At 50.0% G+C, this 17,533-nt stretch overlaps 1 protein-coding gene and 1 non-coding gene across 2 annotated transcripts; one reads left to right on the top strand and one right to left on the bottom strand.

Annotated features, from left to right (window-relative positions):
- Window positions 1-295: 295 nt before the first annotated feature.
- MCHR1 (melanin concentrating hormone receptor 1) lies at window positions 296-4,000 on the bottom strand. Its single transcript, XM_061418619.1, has 2 exons — window positions 2,989-4,000; window positions 296-1,776 (listed from the first exon to the last, which is right to left on the bottom strand). The coding sequence occupies exons 1-2, from the start codon at window positions 3,068-3,070 to the stop codon at window positions 797-799; spliced, it is 1,062 nt and encodes a 353-aa protein (XP_061274603.1). The 5' UTR covers window positions 3,071-4,000; the 3' UTR covers window positions 296-796.
- Window positions 4,001-14,246: 10,246 nt separating this feature from the next.
- LOC133249004 (small nucleolar RNA SNORA33) lies at window positions 14,247-14,377 on the top strand. The gene has a single exon (XR_009736822.1). It is a non-coding gene; the product is annotated as a small nucleolar RNA SNORA33 (small nucleolar RNA).
- The last annotated feature ends 3,156 nt before the right edge of the window (window positions 14,378-17,533 follow it).

The raw sequence follows: 17,533 nt of genomic DNA, 5'->3' as shown, positions 1-17,533 counted from the left end.
CAGGCCTTAGAATGAACCCTGAACGTGCAGGACCCTGATGCGTGTCACTCTGGATCTGGTGACTGACAAATGCACCCCATGGAGACAATGTCCTCACAGCTGCAAAGCCCCCTCACCCCTCCCCATTTTTCTTAATTTCAAAGCCCCCACCCGCACCCACCCGATAGCCTTGTCATTCCCGGGTAGTGGATCTCCCAGCAAATTGGGCTTTTACCTCTGTGGGCTCAGAGCCCCATCCCCACCCCCCAAAGAAACATGCATCGCTTAGAGAGAAAGGGAAATTGACACAGGATGCTTGAACCTGGAGAGCCCGCATGCTTTATTCTTCATCATCCTCCAGCTTGGGAGAAAGGCTGCCTTCCATCCTACCCATGAGAGACAGGAAAGGGCGCTGAGGCTCTGGCACCTTTCCCATCTCCCCAGGGCCCTGTGCCGTACCACTGCGCACACCCGAGCCCTGCCTGATTTTAAACAAATTTGGCCAGAAGCCTTCTACTTCTCCTCTTGGGAAAAAGACATGTGAGAGCTAGCAGGTGTAGGGCTCAGTGAACATTTAAACCAGTCTTCCTGCTCAGTGTCTGTTCAACCCGAACGTCCATCCAGTTCTCAGAAGGAGATTTCTAATGCTTGGAGCCCCCAGACCCGGCGCCAAGCCTCCCCAGTGGTCTGTGACCACCGCTCACCACCCCATCTCCCCACAACCTCCCAGAGCGGTCTTGGGTTGCTCTCAGTGCCTCTCCCCATGGTCTGCTGTGGAGTCCTGACGTGGAGGTGCCCAGGGTGGCAGGGGGAAGCGTCAGGCGCCTTTGCTTTCTGTCCTCTCCTCATCAGCTGTCTGGGCGTTGCTGACGGCGCGGAGCTGCCCCCGGGCCGCTGGCTTCACCGACAGGACAAGGCGTTTCCGGAACGTCTCACAGAGCACGATGTACACAAAGGGATTGAGGCAGCTGTTGGCATAGCCCAAGCTGATAGCCGCGTTGTACAGGTAGACAAAGGTGAGCGTCGGGCGGCTGAGAGACAGCTGGGTCAACTGAAGCACGTAGTAGGGCGCCCAGCACACGAAGAAGACCAGGCAGATGGCGATGGCCGTGCGGGTCACCCTCTTTGTCCGCAGCCGGATGCTGCGTTGAGAGGCGGGGGCCACGGAGGACGTCATGCGCTGCAGGATCCTCACGTAGGCGGCCGTGATGACCACGAAGGGCAGGGCAAAGGCCAGGAAAAACTGGTACAGGGTGAACCAGTAGAGGTCAGTGTCTGGGTTGGGCAGGCGGATGCCGCAGCCCACGGTGCCCCCGGGGAAGGGGATCAGCCTGGCATAGAGCCACACGGGGGTGATACTGATGAAGGACAGGGCCCACAGGAGGCAGATCACCAGGGTGGCCACAGAGGGCTTCCGGAACTTGGTGGAGGAGATGGGGTGGACGGTGGCCAGGTAGCGGTCAATGGCCATGGCGGTCAGGATGTAGGTGCTGGTGAACTGACTGTTGGCGTCCATGGCCGTGATGAGGGTGCACATGGTCTCGCCAAAGTGCCAGACTCCATTGCCCATGAGCTGGTGGATCATGAAGGGCATGCCCAGGAGGAAGAGGAGGTCCACCACCGAGAGGTTGATGATGAAGATGTCGGGGACATTGCTGAACCAGTGCAGCTTGGACTTCTTCACCACTGCGAAGATGACCGTGGAGTTCCCGACAATGCCCAGGAGGCAGATGGTACCAAACACCGAAGGCATGATGATGTTGATGTAGGAGATGCTCCCTGTGCGAGGAGGCAGCCCTGGGGACAGAAGGAGCAAGGGTCGACCATTCGACATGGACTCTGCTCTCTGAGGGCTGAACTCCTACTGGCATGCTCAGCCTCCAGCCATGCGCCTGCCCACCTCTCTATCCACCTGCCATTTCAGTTCAGGGCCCATCTTTCATCTGGAATCTTCCCTGCCATCCTCTCTGCCCACACTGCTGCTAAACCTAACCCCATGCCCTCCTGCACCAGCTCCCTGCTCAATCCCACCAGAGTCTCCTGCACCACCTGTTCATTAAAGGACCAGTCCCTTTGCCTCCTGCGTTTTCTCAGAAGGCACAGCGTCACGAACCACAGCTGTCTGCAGAGAACAGTTCTGTGGGCCTCGGGGCTTCACCAGGAAACATTATCGAAATAGCCAGCAGGACACGAACGTGTGTGCATGTGTGGGCATGAGCATGTGTTTCCTCGTTTCCTATTTGCAGCCCTGCTCATTTCATTTTAGGAGTCGCTGGTTGGAAGCCGTGCGCTGATTCCTGGGGATCTCTGTGGGTAACTGTCTCATGGAGGCTTTTGGCCATTAGGCCCACAGCCCCCCCTCTCCTGGGTCCCTATCTTCTGAGCCTGGGCTTTCCGAGTGACTAGACTGAACCTGTGTGCCGCAGCCCAGCAACCCAAGAATTTTCTCCATGCAAACCTTTCCTCTGTTTTCTTCTCTTCCCCTTCAAAGCTAGAATTCCAGGGCATCTCAGCGCTGGAAATGTCAGGAAGAGTCTTTCACCAGCAAAGTTAATCCCCTCACATCTCTGGGAGTTATTCCTTCCCACACCTCTTTCGGGAAGGAGACAGTAAGGATGTTTCAGACCCCACCAGATCACGTAGTTCAAGTGAAAAAACCAAGGGGGTGGGTGACTGAGTGAGCTTCCAGCCGTCTCCCTACATACAGCCCTCCAGGTTCTCTTGTTTTGTAGCCTGGAATTTTTCCGGCAAAGCATCTTTGGAACTCCTCAGCAGCCCTCCCCTGCCTCCCTCGCGGCTGGCCAACATCCGAGGCTAGCATGCCTCTGCCCCTGCCCCTTCCTCCCCGTAGTCCCCTTCTCCCCTGGCCCTCCGGGAGGGCAGACTGCCCATCTCATTCCCAAGAACTGGCATAAAGTTTCGCAAGCAGTTTAGCTCAGAGGTGAAACCTTCCTGTTTCCCACCCTCGGCGGCGCAGAGGAGGGAGGCCCGCCCTCCAGCGCATCTCACCGGCCGAGGTGAGGTTATCCGGGCTTTCCGAGGTGTTGCTGGCATTGGGGCCGGTGGGCAGCAGCGAGGCTTCCAGGTCCATCCCGCCGGCGCCGGGGGTGCCCGCTCGCCCGTCCACCCACGCAGGCTGCCGCAGCCTCCCGCGCCGGTCCCGAGCCCGGGCCCCAGGAGCCCCACAGTCCGGAAGGGGGGTCTTCCTCGGGCTGCCCGGCAGTCTCCGCCGCCTGCGATCCCCACCGCTCTCCCCTCCCTCCTTCCCCGGCTCCCACTGACATCACCTAGACACATTAACATTCGGAGGCAGATGCGCGTTAACCTCTTCGGTCCTGCGCCGCAGCTCTGGCTTCCGACTGCCTGCAGAGCCCAGCCGGCCGGTCAACCCCATCGGGGACCGGGCTTCCTTCCCTCCTGCACTTGGGGCCGTGTCTCCTGTGCCACCGGGGGTGCTGCTGGCTGCCCGCGAGGCTCCAGTCTCTCCAGAGGCAACGGGCTGCCTCCTTGTGGAGGAGGAAGGGAGCCTGGCCCGGGCCCTCACCTCCCCACCCCCACCCCCCTCCCGGGCCGCTGGGCAGGGGCTGGGGTCGCTGTGCTGGGAACTTGGGAAGGGAAGGCTTGGACCACTGGCATGCCCGCCTCCAGGCCACCCAAGGCCCCTTCCCAGCGCCCCATGGATTCCAAGCTGTGGAGTTGCTGGTTGTTGAGCCGTTTGGCTGGTGCTCAGAGGTGACTCGGAGAAGGCGATGGCACCCCACTCCAGTACTCTTGCCTGGAAAATCCCATGGACGGAGGAGCCTGGTAGGCTGCAGTCCATGAGGTGGCGAAGAGTCGGACACAACTGAGCGACTTCACTTTCACTTTTCACTTTCATGCATTGGAGAGGGAAATGGCAACCCACTCCAGTGTTCTTGCCTGGAGAATCCCAGGGACGGGGGAGCCTGGTGGGCTGCCGTCTATGGGGTCACACAGAGTCGGACACGACTGAAGTGACTTAGCAGCAGCAGCAGCAGAGGTGATTCAGGTCACCCCGAGCTGGTGATGCCCAGGGACTTGGGACCAGAAGAGGACAAACTCCTTTCTTCCCTGGGATCAGCAGGGACCAGGCTTATAGAGGTTTTAGTTTTCTAAATGCTCTGAGGTCCTTGAGGGTTTACCTGGAACTCCTTGAGACAAATTTCAGAGCAAAGACCCCCAAAGAGATCCTTGCTCAGTCACTTCAGTCGTGTCCAACTCTTTGCGACCCCATGGACTTAGCCCACCAGGCTCTTCTATCCATGGCATGCTCCAGGCAAGAATACTGGAGTGGGTTGCCATGCCCTCCTCCAGGGGATCTGCCCCACCCAGGGATCGAACCCGAGTCTCCTGCAGCTCCTGCATTGCAGGCAGATTCTTTACTGCTGAGCCACCCGGGAATCCCAAAAGAGATCCTGAGGAACAGCCTAAGAGGGCAAAGCATTGAGTGAATTCTCTGCAGAGGCTGCTGCCAGGTTCTGATTCAGCAGGTCAGGCGGAGAGGGGCCTGAGACTCTGCATTTCAGACAAGTTCCCAGGAGATGCCAAACCAGGTACAACACTTGGAAGAGCAGTTTATGAAGGGCTTTCATTTCCAAAGTTGCTGTAATGTTCAAATTCCTTTTTTTAAAAGCATGGTTTGCTTTGTACTGGAAAATAATACCAGTTATTAAGCTATTTTTAAAAGGCTCTCAAAACCACCTGCTGGAGATGGTTACTGACAAAGTAGAAGTACAGAGTAGAAAGGGCAGTCTCTGGCTAGGCCACCAGGAGGAGGGCAAGGCCACCCAGCCATCAGCTCACCTCCTCCTGATGAAACTCTTGGCTCCAGTGCTAAACAAAGAAGAAACAATGTTTAAGTAAACGCTGTGTGCATGTCGGCGCTCAATCAGGTCCGACTCTTTTGCGACCCCATGGACTATAGCCCACCAGGCTCCTCCGTCCCTGGGATTCTCCAGGCAAGAATGCTGGAGTGAGTTGCCATTTCCTTTTCCAGGGGATCTTCCTGACCCAGGGATGGAACCATGTCTCCTGCATTGGCAGGTGGATTCTTTGCTACTGAGCCACCGGGGAAGCCCAAAAGGGAGGGTAGCAGGTGGAAAGTGCAGAAGGGGAAATCCTATCGGGCCTCAGTCATCGTCCTGGGACAAGGACTCATGTGTACATAGCTTTTCCAAGTGATGACACAAGGAGCAGGCGTGAGGAAGCAAGGACGATGGGAAAGGAAAAGGGACAAAGCTCAGAGAAGGTGCTTTATCACCATCGCTGCTGTGGACAAGGGGAGCTTGCATTTAGCAGGATCCTTGAAAAGGGCATGGACTGTTTCCCAGAATTGTCTGCCTTTTCCCAGTTGCCTCGACCCCCAGTGGTTGAGTGTTGCCGCTGGGGTGTTAACACTGTACTCCTGGGAGCATGGGAGGAGCAGACTCCTGCTGCATCAGATGCGGCAGAAAGCGAAAAGATGTGCAGCTCACGCTTGAGGCGAGAGGCTGTCAGTGCAAGGTGAATCTCGTGCGGGAGCCAAGAGGCTTCTGGGCGAAAAGCAGACAGACACAAGGAGCGTGCTGGAGGTGAGACATGTCGGCTCCAGACCAGTTAAGCCCGCACACACCTGTGTGCTGCAGCTGGAGCTGGAGTCAGAGGTGACCGAGGGAGATGTGACACGGGGGGACAGAAGCACCCGATATAGAAGACTATTGCAGGGCTTCTCTGGGGCTTCTCCCTGGGGTAAAGCATCCACCTGCAAATGCAAGAGACATGAGTTTGACTCCTGACCCAGGAAGATCCCAGATAGCCTGTGATCCCCAACAAGAGAAGCCTCTACAATGAGAAGCCTGCACAGCGCAACGAAGAGTGGTCCCCACTCGCTGCAACCAGAGAAAAGCCTGAGCAGCAACGAAGACCCAGCACAGCTAAAAATAAATAAACAAATGAAATTATTATTATTTTTTAAAGAAGGCTACTGCAATAATCCAATTGAAATAGGATGGTATCTTAGACTGGGGAGATGGGAGTCAGGAGAAATGGTGGGTGTTTGTACATTATGTAGAGCCCTGAGGGTTGGCTGTAGTTTGAACCAGAAACATACAGGAGAAAGAAGTATCAGGGATGACCCCAAATGCCTGGCAGAGGGGAGATCGGGAAGGCTGTAGGAGGAGATGATTTGGAGGAGAAACGCAGTATTCTGTTTGGATATGTTACATTTGAGATGTCTGTTAACATCTGCGTGAAAAGGTTGGGTAGTTTTGGATATGAGTCAGAAGTTCCAGGGAGAGGTCACGCCTGGAGCTACGAAGTTAAACTGATGACACCAAAGGAGCTTACCTAAAGTGAGGGTGACTGGAAAAGAGATTCGAGGACTCAGCCCTGGAGCATTTCAGAGTTTACAGGTTGCGGAAATGAGCCTTATAGCCTCTTTTTTTTCCTCCTCTTTTGTTTCCTCCTCTTTTACCTGCCGTAGTCTACCCACCTCCATCTATCCATCCATCCACCCTTTCATCCAGCAGATCTGGATGAAATCTGGTTGAGCCTCTGTTATACCAAGTACTGTGTTAGGCTCTGTGGATGCAGTAGAGAGAAAAAAAAAAAACAAAAAAAAACGAGTGACTTTTATCCAGGAGCTTCAGTGACAGAGTTGGGAGAGACAGATAATAATAAGTCAGACAACAAGAGGAGGCCATGGCAACCCACTCCAATATTCTTGCCTGGAAATCCCATGGACAGAAGAACCTGGCGGGCTACAGTTCATAGGATCACACAGAGTCAGACATGACTGAAGCGACTTAGCATGCACGCACAAGCCAATAAGTAAACAAGATATCCTGCTCAAGGCTTCAATCCAGATGAGTCCTGGTAACTTAATCATGAAGGGATTTAAGTGTTTATGAAAGAACAGCTATGGAATCATGCCAGGGAAAATGTCTCTGCCTGACTGGAGAAATTTAAACCATGACGGAGCAGCCAGGGGACCTGGAACAGAAGGCTTTAGCTTCCTGGCCTGTCATGCTGGGGGTGGGGTGGAGTGGAGGGGGTGAACGCTGAGTCAGTCAGTCCACAATGGCAGATGACTCGTGTGGTAGGGAATGAATGGGATGATGGGAGTGACTGGGGTCCTTTAGAGAGGAGAGTCAAGGATGTCCTCTTTAAGGAAGCATTCAGGTAGAAACTTCAGCATCCATTCCATTACAAATGATCAATTTAAACCATATCTCCTTTCTGCTAGTGACTGAGAGCTGAGCATCCCTCCTGGATACCGACGTGTACCTCTTCAAATCCTCTCGGCCACATCTAATTTTTATTCCATCCATTGCTACAATGACCCTGCTCTGCAGTGTCCGACCAGTTGCAGGTACAGGTGTGGGTAAGACCTGACCGTGCTGTGTCCCAGGCCCACACCACGTACTATCTACCCTCAACCCCAGTCCTCTCTGTGGCTGTCACAACTTAGACTAGGGGACCCCAGGGAATGCCCATGCTGGAGTGACCTGGAAGTACAGGGAGAGTTCACTCCTTAGGGTGAACCCTTGGCCAATGAAGTGTGGAAGCCATGGAAAGATGCTTTTCCTGTTTCCCCCTTTTCCTGAGACACATTTCATATGGTTTCTCAGGGATCCCGTGGAATGTAGCATCTGGTCACTTGTAGCGGTGGATGAGCCCATGTGTGCCTGTGTGCGTTCTGAGATGCTTCAGTTGTGTCCAACTGTTTGCAACCCTGTGGACTGTAACCTACCAGGCTCCTCTGTCTTGGGCATTCTCCAGGCAAGAGTACTGGAGTGGGTTGCATGCCCTCCTCCAGGGGATCTTCCCGACCGAGGGATCGAACCTGCGCCTCTTATGTCTCCTGCATTGGCAGGCGGGTTCTTCACCACCAGCGCCACCTGGGAAGCCCAGATGAGCCCATACCGCACATCACCTCCTCCTGAGAATGGAAATTTTGACCTACTTTGCTCCAAGCCATCCGACTCTTGACCTGCCCCTCCTAGCGCAGTCAGGAGGTAGATTCAGCCTGAGTATAGCAATGAACCTTTCCCCTCCCATCCATGTGCCCCTACTTACTATGCCTTACTCAGGGGACCCCTTATCTCCCCCCATGGTGACACCCACCTGCCCTGTACTTTCTAGGACTTGACCACCGTCTGCATGTGTCGAAGTCTTACTAGGGTTGTGGCATCGATTCTCACTTGCTCCCCTCTCTCCTGCCTCACCCCTTCCACTCTACTCCCACCGAATAGCAGGAGTAGTTTTGTTAAGATAGACATTTCCAGGGGACTTCCCTGGTAGTCTAGTGGTTAGGACTTGGTGCTTTTGCTGCCTGGGCCCGGGTTCGATCCCTAGTCAGTGAACTAAGATCCCACAAGCCGTGCAGCGCAGTCAAAAAAAAAAAAAGAAAGAAAGAAATTGCATCACCCTATACTGCTGAAAACACTTCAGTGGCTCCCAGTTGCTTTCAAAATAAAGTCACCCTCCCTAATGGAATGTAATGGACATGACACTCTTTGGTACCCAGAACTTGACCCCCCAAAAAACCACGGCCTTGAGAAAACCTTTGGGAGTAGCAGCACCACCAAGCAGCCCTTGGTGGGAGCTGCTGGTGGGAAAAAGGCGTCCTTATTTCTGCGGGGATGTGAGACCCTGGGGTGGGAGAAAGCAAGTGGCAGCACTTATTTCCAGAGGAAAGTGAGCATGGGTGATGTAATAGAGTGGTTATCATAATAGACGGCACCAGTGAGTTCTCCAGGTGATTGCCCTGCAGAGGCTGATGTAACTGATTGATCATAAATAGATGAGGGGCCCGCCCACTAAGTTCCTACTTGATTTGTATATCTGAGAAAACCCTTCAAGTCTGGTCAGCAGATCTCTGACTTCAGCCCACTTGGCTCTACTGATCAGGGTGTGAGTTAAAGTGGATCAAGTAGTAAATGGACGTCTTGTTTTTTTTTCCCCCAGTATGGCCAAGTTTCTTTTATTTTGTTTTTACTAAAAAAAAGAAAAAAAAAAAAAAGGTCATACTATAAAATTTTGCACCTGGCTTTTTTCTCTTGAAGCTCCCTCCACATCAGCATATACCATATATCCATTAAAAAAAAAAACAAACAACTACATTCATTGTTTTAAATGGATCCTAGGGGGTAGAGCCAGACATCTTGGAATGTGAAGTCAAGTGGGCCTTAGGAAGCATCACTACGAACAAAGCTAGTGGGGGTGATGGAATTTCAGTTGAGCTATTTCAAATCCTAAAAGACGATGCTGTGAAAGTGCTATACTCAATAAGTCAGCAAATTTGGAAAACTCAGCAGTGGCTACAGGACTGGAAAAGGTCAGTTTTCCTTCCAATCCCAAAGAAAGGCAATGCCAAAGAATGCTCAAACTACTGCACAATTGTACTCATCTCACATGCTAGTAAAGTAATGCTCAAAATTCTCCAAGCCAGGCTTCAGCAATACGTGAACCGTGAACTTTCAGATGTTCAAGCTGGTTTTAGAAAAGGCAGAGGAACCAGAGACCAAATTGCCAACATCGGATGGATCATCGAAAAAGCAAGAGAGTCCCAGAAAAACTTCTATTTCTGCTTCATTGACTATGGCAAAGCCTTTGACTGTGTGGATCCCAATAAACTGTGGAAAATTCTGAAAGAGATGGGCATACCAGACCACCTGACCTGCCTCTTGAGAAACCTGTATGCAGGTCAGGAAGCAACAGTTAGAACTAGACATGAAACAACAGACTGGTTCCAAATCAGAAAAGGAGTATGTCAAGGCTTTATATTGTCACCCTGCTTATTTAACTAATATGCAGGGTGCCTCATGAGACATGCTGGGCTGGATAAAGCACAAGCTGGAATCAAGATTGCCAGGAGGAATATCAATAATCTCAGATATGCAGATGACACCACCCTTATGGCAGAAAGTGAAGAACTAAAGAACCTCTCGATGAAAGTGAAAGAGAAGAGTGAAAAAGTTGGCTGAAAGCTCAACATTCAGAAAACTAAGATCATGGCATCCGGTCCCATCACTTCATGGCAAATAGATTTGGGAAACAGTGGAAACAGTGGCTGACTTTATTTTTGGGGGCTCCAAAATCACTGCAGATGGTGATTGCAACCATGAAATCAAAAGACACTTACTCCTTGGAAGGAAAGTTATGACCAACCTAGATAGCATATTAAAAAGCAGAGACATTATTTTGTCAACAAAGGTCCATCTAGTCAAGGCTATGATTTTTCCAGTGGTCATGTATGGATGTGAGAGTTGGACTGTGAAGAAAGTTGAGCACTGAAGAATTGATGCTACTGAACTGTGGTGTTGGAGAAGATGCAAGGAGATCCACCAGTCCATCCTAAAGGAAATCGATCCTGGGTGTTCATTGGAAGGACTGACATTGAAGCTGAAACTCCAATACTTTGGCCACCTCATGCGAAGAGCTGACTCATTTGAAAGGACCCTGATGCTGGGAAAGATTGAGGGCAGGAGGAGAAGGGGATGACAGAGGATGAGATGGCTGGATGGCATCATCAACTCAATGGACATGGGTTTGAGTGGACTCCGGGAGTTGGTGATGGACAGGGGGGCCTGGCGTGCTGCAATTCATGGGGTCGCCAAGAGTTGGACATGACTGAGGGACTGGACTGAAGGCGGTGGATCCACTTCCCTGGTGGTCCAGTGGCTAAGACTATGTTCTCCCAATGCAGGGGCCCAGGGGTTCAACCCCTAGTCAGGGACCTAGATTCCACATGTCACAACTAAGAGTTCACATGACACAATCAAAAAAAAAAAAAAGATTCCACAAGCTACAACTAAAAAGGCCCCACATACCACAAGAGATCGAAGATCCTATGCGCCCAGACTGAGACCCAGTGCAGCCAAATAAATAAATAAATATTTTAAGTGGATCCTATTAATATTACATGTATATATCAGAGTTTAGTTAGCCACGTCCCTAGTGACGGGCATGTCAATGACTCAGTTCTATTATTTTGGCATAGGATGCTGCATATGGACATCCTTCTCCAGGTAATAAATTGAGTTTGACTAGACTGACTTCCAAACAGTCCCCATGGATCTCCAAAGCTTTCTGTTTCCCTGCCCCTGCATCTGTAGCTGGAATAGGTATCCCCAGCCATTGACAGAACTACTGTATTGGCTCCTGGATTGGCAGAGTAAGGGATTCGATGAGGACAGAAGTCAAATGGAGATCCCTCCTCACTAAAGTGATAAGCCAAAAGCAATATTGCACCCCCGGGGGACTGGAGAGAGTAATGGTGTCATCAAGACCTTTAAATAGGCTGGGTGGTGATTTTATCACATCCTGCTCTCAGTGTGGCCAGTGGAGAAGGCAGATGGGTGTCAGAGAATGCCAGTGGGTTACTGTAAACGTAATTATGTGGTGACTCCAATTGCAGCTGTTATTTCAAATGTGGAATCGTTGCAGTGGAAAATAAATACAGTCCCTGACACCTGGGATGGAGTTATTGATCTAGCAAATGCCATCTTCTGTATTGCAAGAAGCAGGAAAAAATCAGAAACTGTGCTTTTATTTGTCAGAGTCATTGGCACACCTTTGCCATCTCGCCTCGGGACTTCGTTATCTCTTTTGATGGTTCTTCAATTCTCAGACTGAAAGGTTGTTGTTGAATCACGCGAATACACCGGGATTCTTGGCCCCCGGAGGAGAAGAATTCAATCCGGGGCCAGAGACGAGGCTTGATCGCTCAGAGCTTTTGTGTAATAAAGTTTTATTAAAGTATAAAGGAGATAGAGAAAGCTTCTGACATAGGCATCAGAAGGGGGCAGAAAGAGTACCCCCCTGCTAGTCTTCAGCTGGGTGTTATATAGTCACTAGCAGTCTGTTAATAAAAGAAAGGAATGTCTTAAAATTCAGAATGGCACCAGGCCCCTCACCCAGAAGATGCATTTTGGGATAATCTTGGCACCAAATGGTTTATCCTGGGCCATAAAATGATTAACTTGAATCTTGAAGAACGGCAGACCACCATACAAATGGTTTCATTTACATAGATTAGGGGAACAATATCTGAGTATAACATACTGGTTTGTCAAGTAGGTTCTGGGCCAAGAGGCAGCGGAACCGACTTGGAGACAGAGTTTGGGGTAAAGGCATAGCACATTAGCATAGCTTAAGACACACATTTCCCTAAGAAAAAGGCATTGGATATCTCTAGGCTCAAGAATAAACCAGCTGTCATTAAGGCAACACAGTATTTTAAGAGAAACCTCCCTTTAAATTTGTATAGAGAAGGAAAAAATATTGCTAGTTTGTTTCCTCCTGCCGCTTAAGAGAGATAAAAATGTCTGACACTTGCAGGCTATTTCCTCCATTTGGAGACCCCTGGCCTTCCTGCCTGTTACCCTCTCATTTTCATCGACTCCAGTCCCCAGGTCCTGGTCTACAAAGACTGTGAAAAGTTTGTCCTTTCTTCCTCCTTGAGAATTCCAGACCCCTCTCTCCTTGGGGACCCCTAGATTTCCTATCAACCTGCCTAGAAAATGACTCTCTCAAGACTCTGAACACTTCATCGTCACATGAGACAGTATGCTATGTTGATAACATCATGAGCTAGGGCCTGGAGAGTGGAAGGGAGCAGATGCCAGAGGTGTGAGACAAATGCCGTGAAAATATGAAGGCCTGACATCTCAGGAAAGGTTTGGGGTCCGGTGTTCTGAATGTGTCACGGTTTTCTCTCCAAAAGTAAAGCACAGTTTACCTGACATCTCCTACCACAAAGGAGGGGCCCCCAGAGACCCTGGAAACAGGAGCAACAATTCCTAAAAGGGGCAGAGAACAGAGGGGGTGCTGGACATGCAAAACCCAGGGGAGCCTAGTCCACCCAGTCATCTCTGTTAGCCTGGCATGCCTTGCATGCAGGGACTGTGACCCTTATTCTGGTGTTAGGTCATGACTGCCATGTCAGTCAGTGGGTTCTTAGCATAGCCCTGGTCCCCTCTGCAGCCTGGCACCCCATTTTAGACATTTGCACTGTACCCTACACTTTTTCTTCATGGGGATTCCCAAGTGGTGCAGTAGTAAAGAATCTGCCTGCCAAAGCAAGAGACAAAAGAGATGCAGGGTTCAATCCCTGGGTCAGGAAGATCCCCTGGAAGAGGAAATGGCAACCCACTCCAGTATTCTTGCCTGGGAAATCCCATGGATGGAGGTGCCTGGTGGGCTACAGCCTATGGGGTCGCAGTGTCGGACACGACTGACACAGTTGTGACACTGCACAACTTCACTTTTACTTCATAGCAGTCATCACAATTGTAAGCAGACATTTATTTATTGAGTGGTTGATGGTTTAATTCCTTTCCCTCAGTAGGTTATAACTTCCAGGGAGGCAAAGCCCGTGTCTGCCCTATCTCACTGTACCTCCTGCACCTCACACAGCGCCGGGCACCCAACAGGCGTTCAATCAACGTGGGGAGGATGAATGGCTAGTAGAGGAATCTCCATGAAAGCCCCGGGTGCAGAGGTGGGCAGAAGGGAGCAGAATGCAAGCAATACTGGCCGTGCTCCCTGACCCGAGGCTCGCCTCCACCCCAGTGCTTCCCACCAGCCTGGCAGCAGTGGTTGTCATGCCCCTGGGCAGGCAGTGGGTGCCAGTCAGCTGTGAGGCAACCCAGAGACCGCGGGCCCTCTCTGATTGTGAGGAAAACAAACGAGATCACCTTCAGGGGTAGAGATTCATCCTGAGATTCACGGAAATCCCAAGGAAGCATGGGAAAGCAGCTACATGAAATTCTGACACGTGTGACCACAGGGTTGAACCCGGAAGACATGACCAAGGGAAAGAAGCCAGATCAAGGAAACAAACGAAGCCGTGAATAATTCCACTCATGTGAGGCACCTGGAGCTGTCAAACTCATAGAGACAAGGAGTAGAGCGGTGGTTTCCCGGGGCTGAGGGAAGGAGGCATGAGGAGTTAGGATGTAAGCGGTACAAAGCTTCAGTGTGGGAGGATGCAAAAGTTCTGGAGATGGATGGTGGAGATGGTTGAACAACAGTGTGAGTGAACGTGATGCCACTGAACCGTACGCTGAAAAATCGTTAAAGTCAATTTTTGTATGTTGTTTTGGCCACACCTTGTGGCCTGTGGGACCTTAGTTTCCCAACCAGGGATTGAACCCATGTTTCCTGCAGTTGGAAGTGCAGAGTCTTAACCACGGGACCACCAGGGAAGTCCCAGAGTGAATTTCCTGTTATGTATATTTTATCACAATTTAAAAATATGTTCAACAAACCCAGTCAATGAATCTGCTTACCTGAATATGTTTCTGCAGAAATTTGGAAAATGCTGGTAAAAGGAAAGCCATGTTATAAGCCTTAAAAACACTGAAAGTCATTAAGGTCCCTGAAAATGGCTATAAGACTTTTTTTTTCTTTTTAAAAATTTATTTATTTATTTATTTTGAATAAATTTATTTCTTTTACTTGGAGGCTAATTACTTTACAATATTGTATTGGTTTTGCCGTACATCGACATGAATCAGCCATGGGTGTACATGTTTCCCCTATCCTGAACCCCCCTCCCACATGCCACCCCATCCCATCCCTCAGGGTTGTCCCAATGCACCAGCCCTGAGCACCCTGTCTCGTGCATCGACCCTGGACTGGCAATCTATTTCACATATGGTAATATACATGTTTCAGTGCTTTTCTCACAAATCATCCCACCCTCGCCTTCTCCCACTGAGTCCAAAAGTCTGTTCTTTACATCTGTGTCTCTTTTGCTGTCTCACGTATAGGGTCATCGTGACCATCTTTCTAAATTCCATATACATGCGTTAATATACTGTACTGATGTTTTTCTTTCTGACTTACTTCACTCTGTATAGTAGGCTCCAGTTTCATTCACCTCATTAGAACTGATTCAAATGCATTATTTTTAATAGCTGAGTAATTGTTAACTCTGGGAGTTGGTGATGGACAGGGAGGCCTGCCGTGTTGCAGTTCATGGGGTTGCAAAGAGTCAGACACGACTGAGCAACTGAACTGAACTGAATATTAGCTATAAGACATTTTAATGATGGAAAGCATTGTCAAAAGACATGTGCTAATTTTTGTTAAAGCTTTGCTTTAACTAGTGCTAACTACTTAGCCAAATTTCCGAATGTTAGTAAAATTGTTTTTTCTTTTTTTTTTAGGGTTATGGCAAAGAGTTTCAAGCCAAGGATGTCATCAAGGAGTACTTCAAATGCAAGAAATGATCAAATTTAAAAAATGGAGCTCTTGTTCCTCAAAAAATAAAAGTATGTTAAACAGTTTAAGAATGGTATCACATACAGTAATTCAGTCAAGAGTTTTTTTATAAGATTTCAAAAAGCTTTCAAAAGTTTTCAAATATGTCATATTCTTATAAATTGCAGCTCCATTGCATGTTCAGTTAAATATCTTTTCTTGATAAACAAGGAAAAACTGAAACACCTACAGCACTCTGGGCCCCAGAGATTGCAACACATGAAGCCACTTGGAGACCGGGGGCACCCAGTCTGTGTTATTCAATCTGAGTTGTTTGGTTTTTTTTTGGCCTCTCTTCCCTGGTAGCTCAGACGATAAAGAATCCGGCTGCCAATTCAGGGGACCTGCGTTCAATTCCCTAGGTTGGGAAGATTCCCTGGAGAAGGGAATGGCTACCCACTCCCACTCCTGGAAGAAAAGTAATGACCAACCTAGATAGCATATTGAAAAGCAGAGACATTACTTTGCCAACAAAGGTCCATCTACTCAAGGCTATAGTTTTTCCAGTGGTCATGTATGGATGTGAGAGTTGGACTGTGAAGAAAGCTGAGCGCCGAAGAATGGATGCTTTTGAACTGTGGTGTTGGAGAAGACTCTTGAGAGTCCCTTGGACTGCAAGGAGACCCAACCAGTCCATTTTGAAGGAGATCAGTCCTGGATGTTCGCTGGAAGGACTGACGCTAAAGCTGAAACTCCAGTACTTTGGCCACCTCATGCGAAGAATTGACTCATTGGAAAAGACTCTGATGCTGGGAGCGATTAGGGGCAGGAGGAGAAGGGGATGACAGAGGATGAGATGGCTGGATGGCATCTTCTATGGGGAGATGAAAATATTCCACAATTTGTTGTGGTGATATTTGTGTCACTCTGTGAATAAAAACAAAACAAAACATAACAACATTGAATTGTACACTTCAAGAGGATCCTTTTATGGTCTGTGAACTATATCTCAATAAATCTGTTTTGAGGGCTTCCCTAATGGCTCAGTGGAGAAGGCAATGGCACCCCACTCCAGTACTCTTGCCTGGAAAATCCCATGGACGGAGGAGCCTGGTGGGCTGCAGTCATAGGGTCACTAAGAGTTGGGCACGACTGAGCGACTTCACTTTCCCTTTTCACTTTCATGCATTGGAGAGGGAAATGGCAACCCACTCCAGTGTTCTTGCCTGGAAAATCCCAGGGACGGCGGAGCCTGGTGGGCTGCTGTCTGTGGGGTCGCACAGAGTCGGACACGACTGAAGCGACTTAGCAGCAGCAGTAGCAGCTAATGGCTCAGAAGGTAAGGAATCTGCCTGCAATGCAGGAGACCTGGGTTTAATCCCTGGGTCTGGAAGATCCCTTGGAGAAGGGAATGGAAACCTACTCCAGTATTTTGAAAGCACTGGTGGGAGTTGGAGGGCTGTGGCCACAGGAAGGGTGGAGAAATGCAGTCTCTTCTGTTCTCAGGACAAATGTCTGTTCTTTGTCTCCCTCTCTGCCCTGCCTCTTGGGAACCTCATCCAGCTATTGCTACATCTCGCCAACCTTTTGGAGGATATTGGGGCTGCCCACGGGAACCACTGTGAACACTCTGTGCTGAAAGGGACTTCCTGGGAATGCCTTGGCCATCTAAATTGCAGAGTGAAGCTGGATCTCAGCTGATTCTGCTGACGATGTTGGAGCCGGTCCTCGGGTGAGTTGACACCTTAGCTCTGCTGCTGACTTGCTATGTCATCCAGTAAGTCCCCGACCTAATCAGTGCCAAGTGGGAACTGGGGTCAAAACAGCCTGAGGAATTCTTGCTGTGGGCTTCTTTTTTTTTTTTTTTTGCAAAATGACTGTAATTTAATATTTGCACAGCCTTTTTTGCACACGGATGTTATCTTAGTTGACCCTGTGGAATAGATATGATCCCAGTGCAGATGTGGAAATAGGGCCTCGGTGAGCCGAGTGACCTTCCCAGAGTTGTCCAGCTGGCACAGTGGTGCTGGGCCCCAGGCCCAGGCCTTTGGCTTTGCTGACTCCAAATCCTGCGTTCATTCCTCTCCATGGGACTCCCTTGTGACGACATTTCTTTCTATTTCTAAAATGCCTACGTCAAGAAAACAACTTTCAAATCGCTCCCGACTCCTGCGTTTCCCTCAGCGCCTGGAGACAGCCCTTCTCTGGCCATCACTCTCTGCCATTTGCCTGCTGGTGGCCTCTTGCCCACTTCAGTTCTGCAGAGCATCGGGGCCCTTGGTTGCACCCACCCAAACAGGGCCGGGCTGCCTCACCCCCTGACGGTGCTGAATGTCTGCACAAAGGG

Source organism: Bos javanicus, chromosome 5 (genome assembly GCF_032452875.1).
Source record: "Bos javanicus breed banteng chromosome 5, ARS-OSU_banteng_1.0, whole genome shotgun sequence".
NCBI classification, from domain to species: domain Eukaryota; kingdom Metazoa; phylum Chordata; class Mammalia; order Artiodactyla; family Bovidae; genus Bos; species Bos javanicus.
Note: the sequence above shows the minus strand (reverse complement) of the source record. Positions and strands in the feature narration are given on the sequence as shown.

Coding starts and splice junctions, on each gene's coding strand:
- MCHR1 (XM_061418619.1), bottom strand. CDS start 3,070: ATGGACCTGGAAGCCTCGCTGCTGCCCACCGGCCCCAATGCCAGCAAC. Junction 1,777..2,988: donor GGATAACCTCACCTCGGCCG/GTGAGATGCGCT, acceptor TTCTGTCCCCAG/GGCTGCCTCCTCGCACAGGG.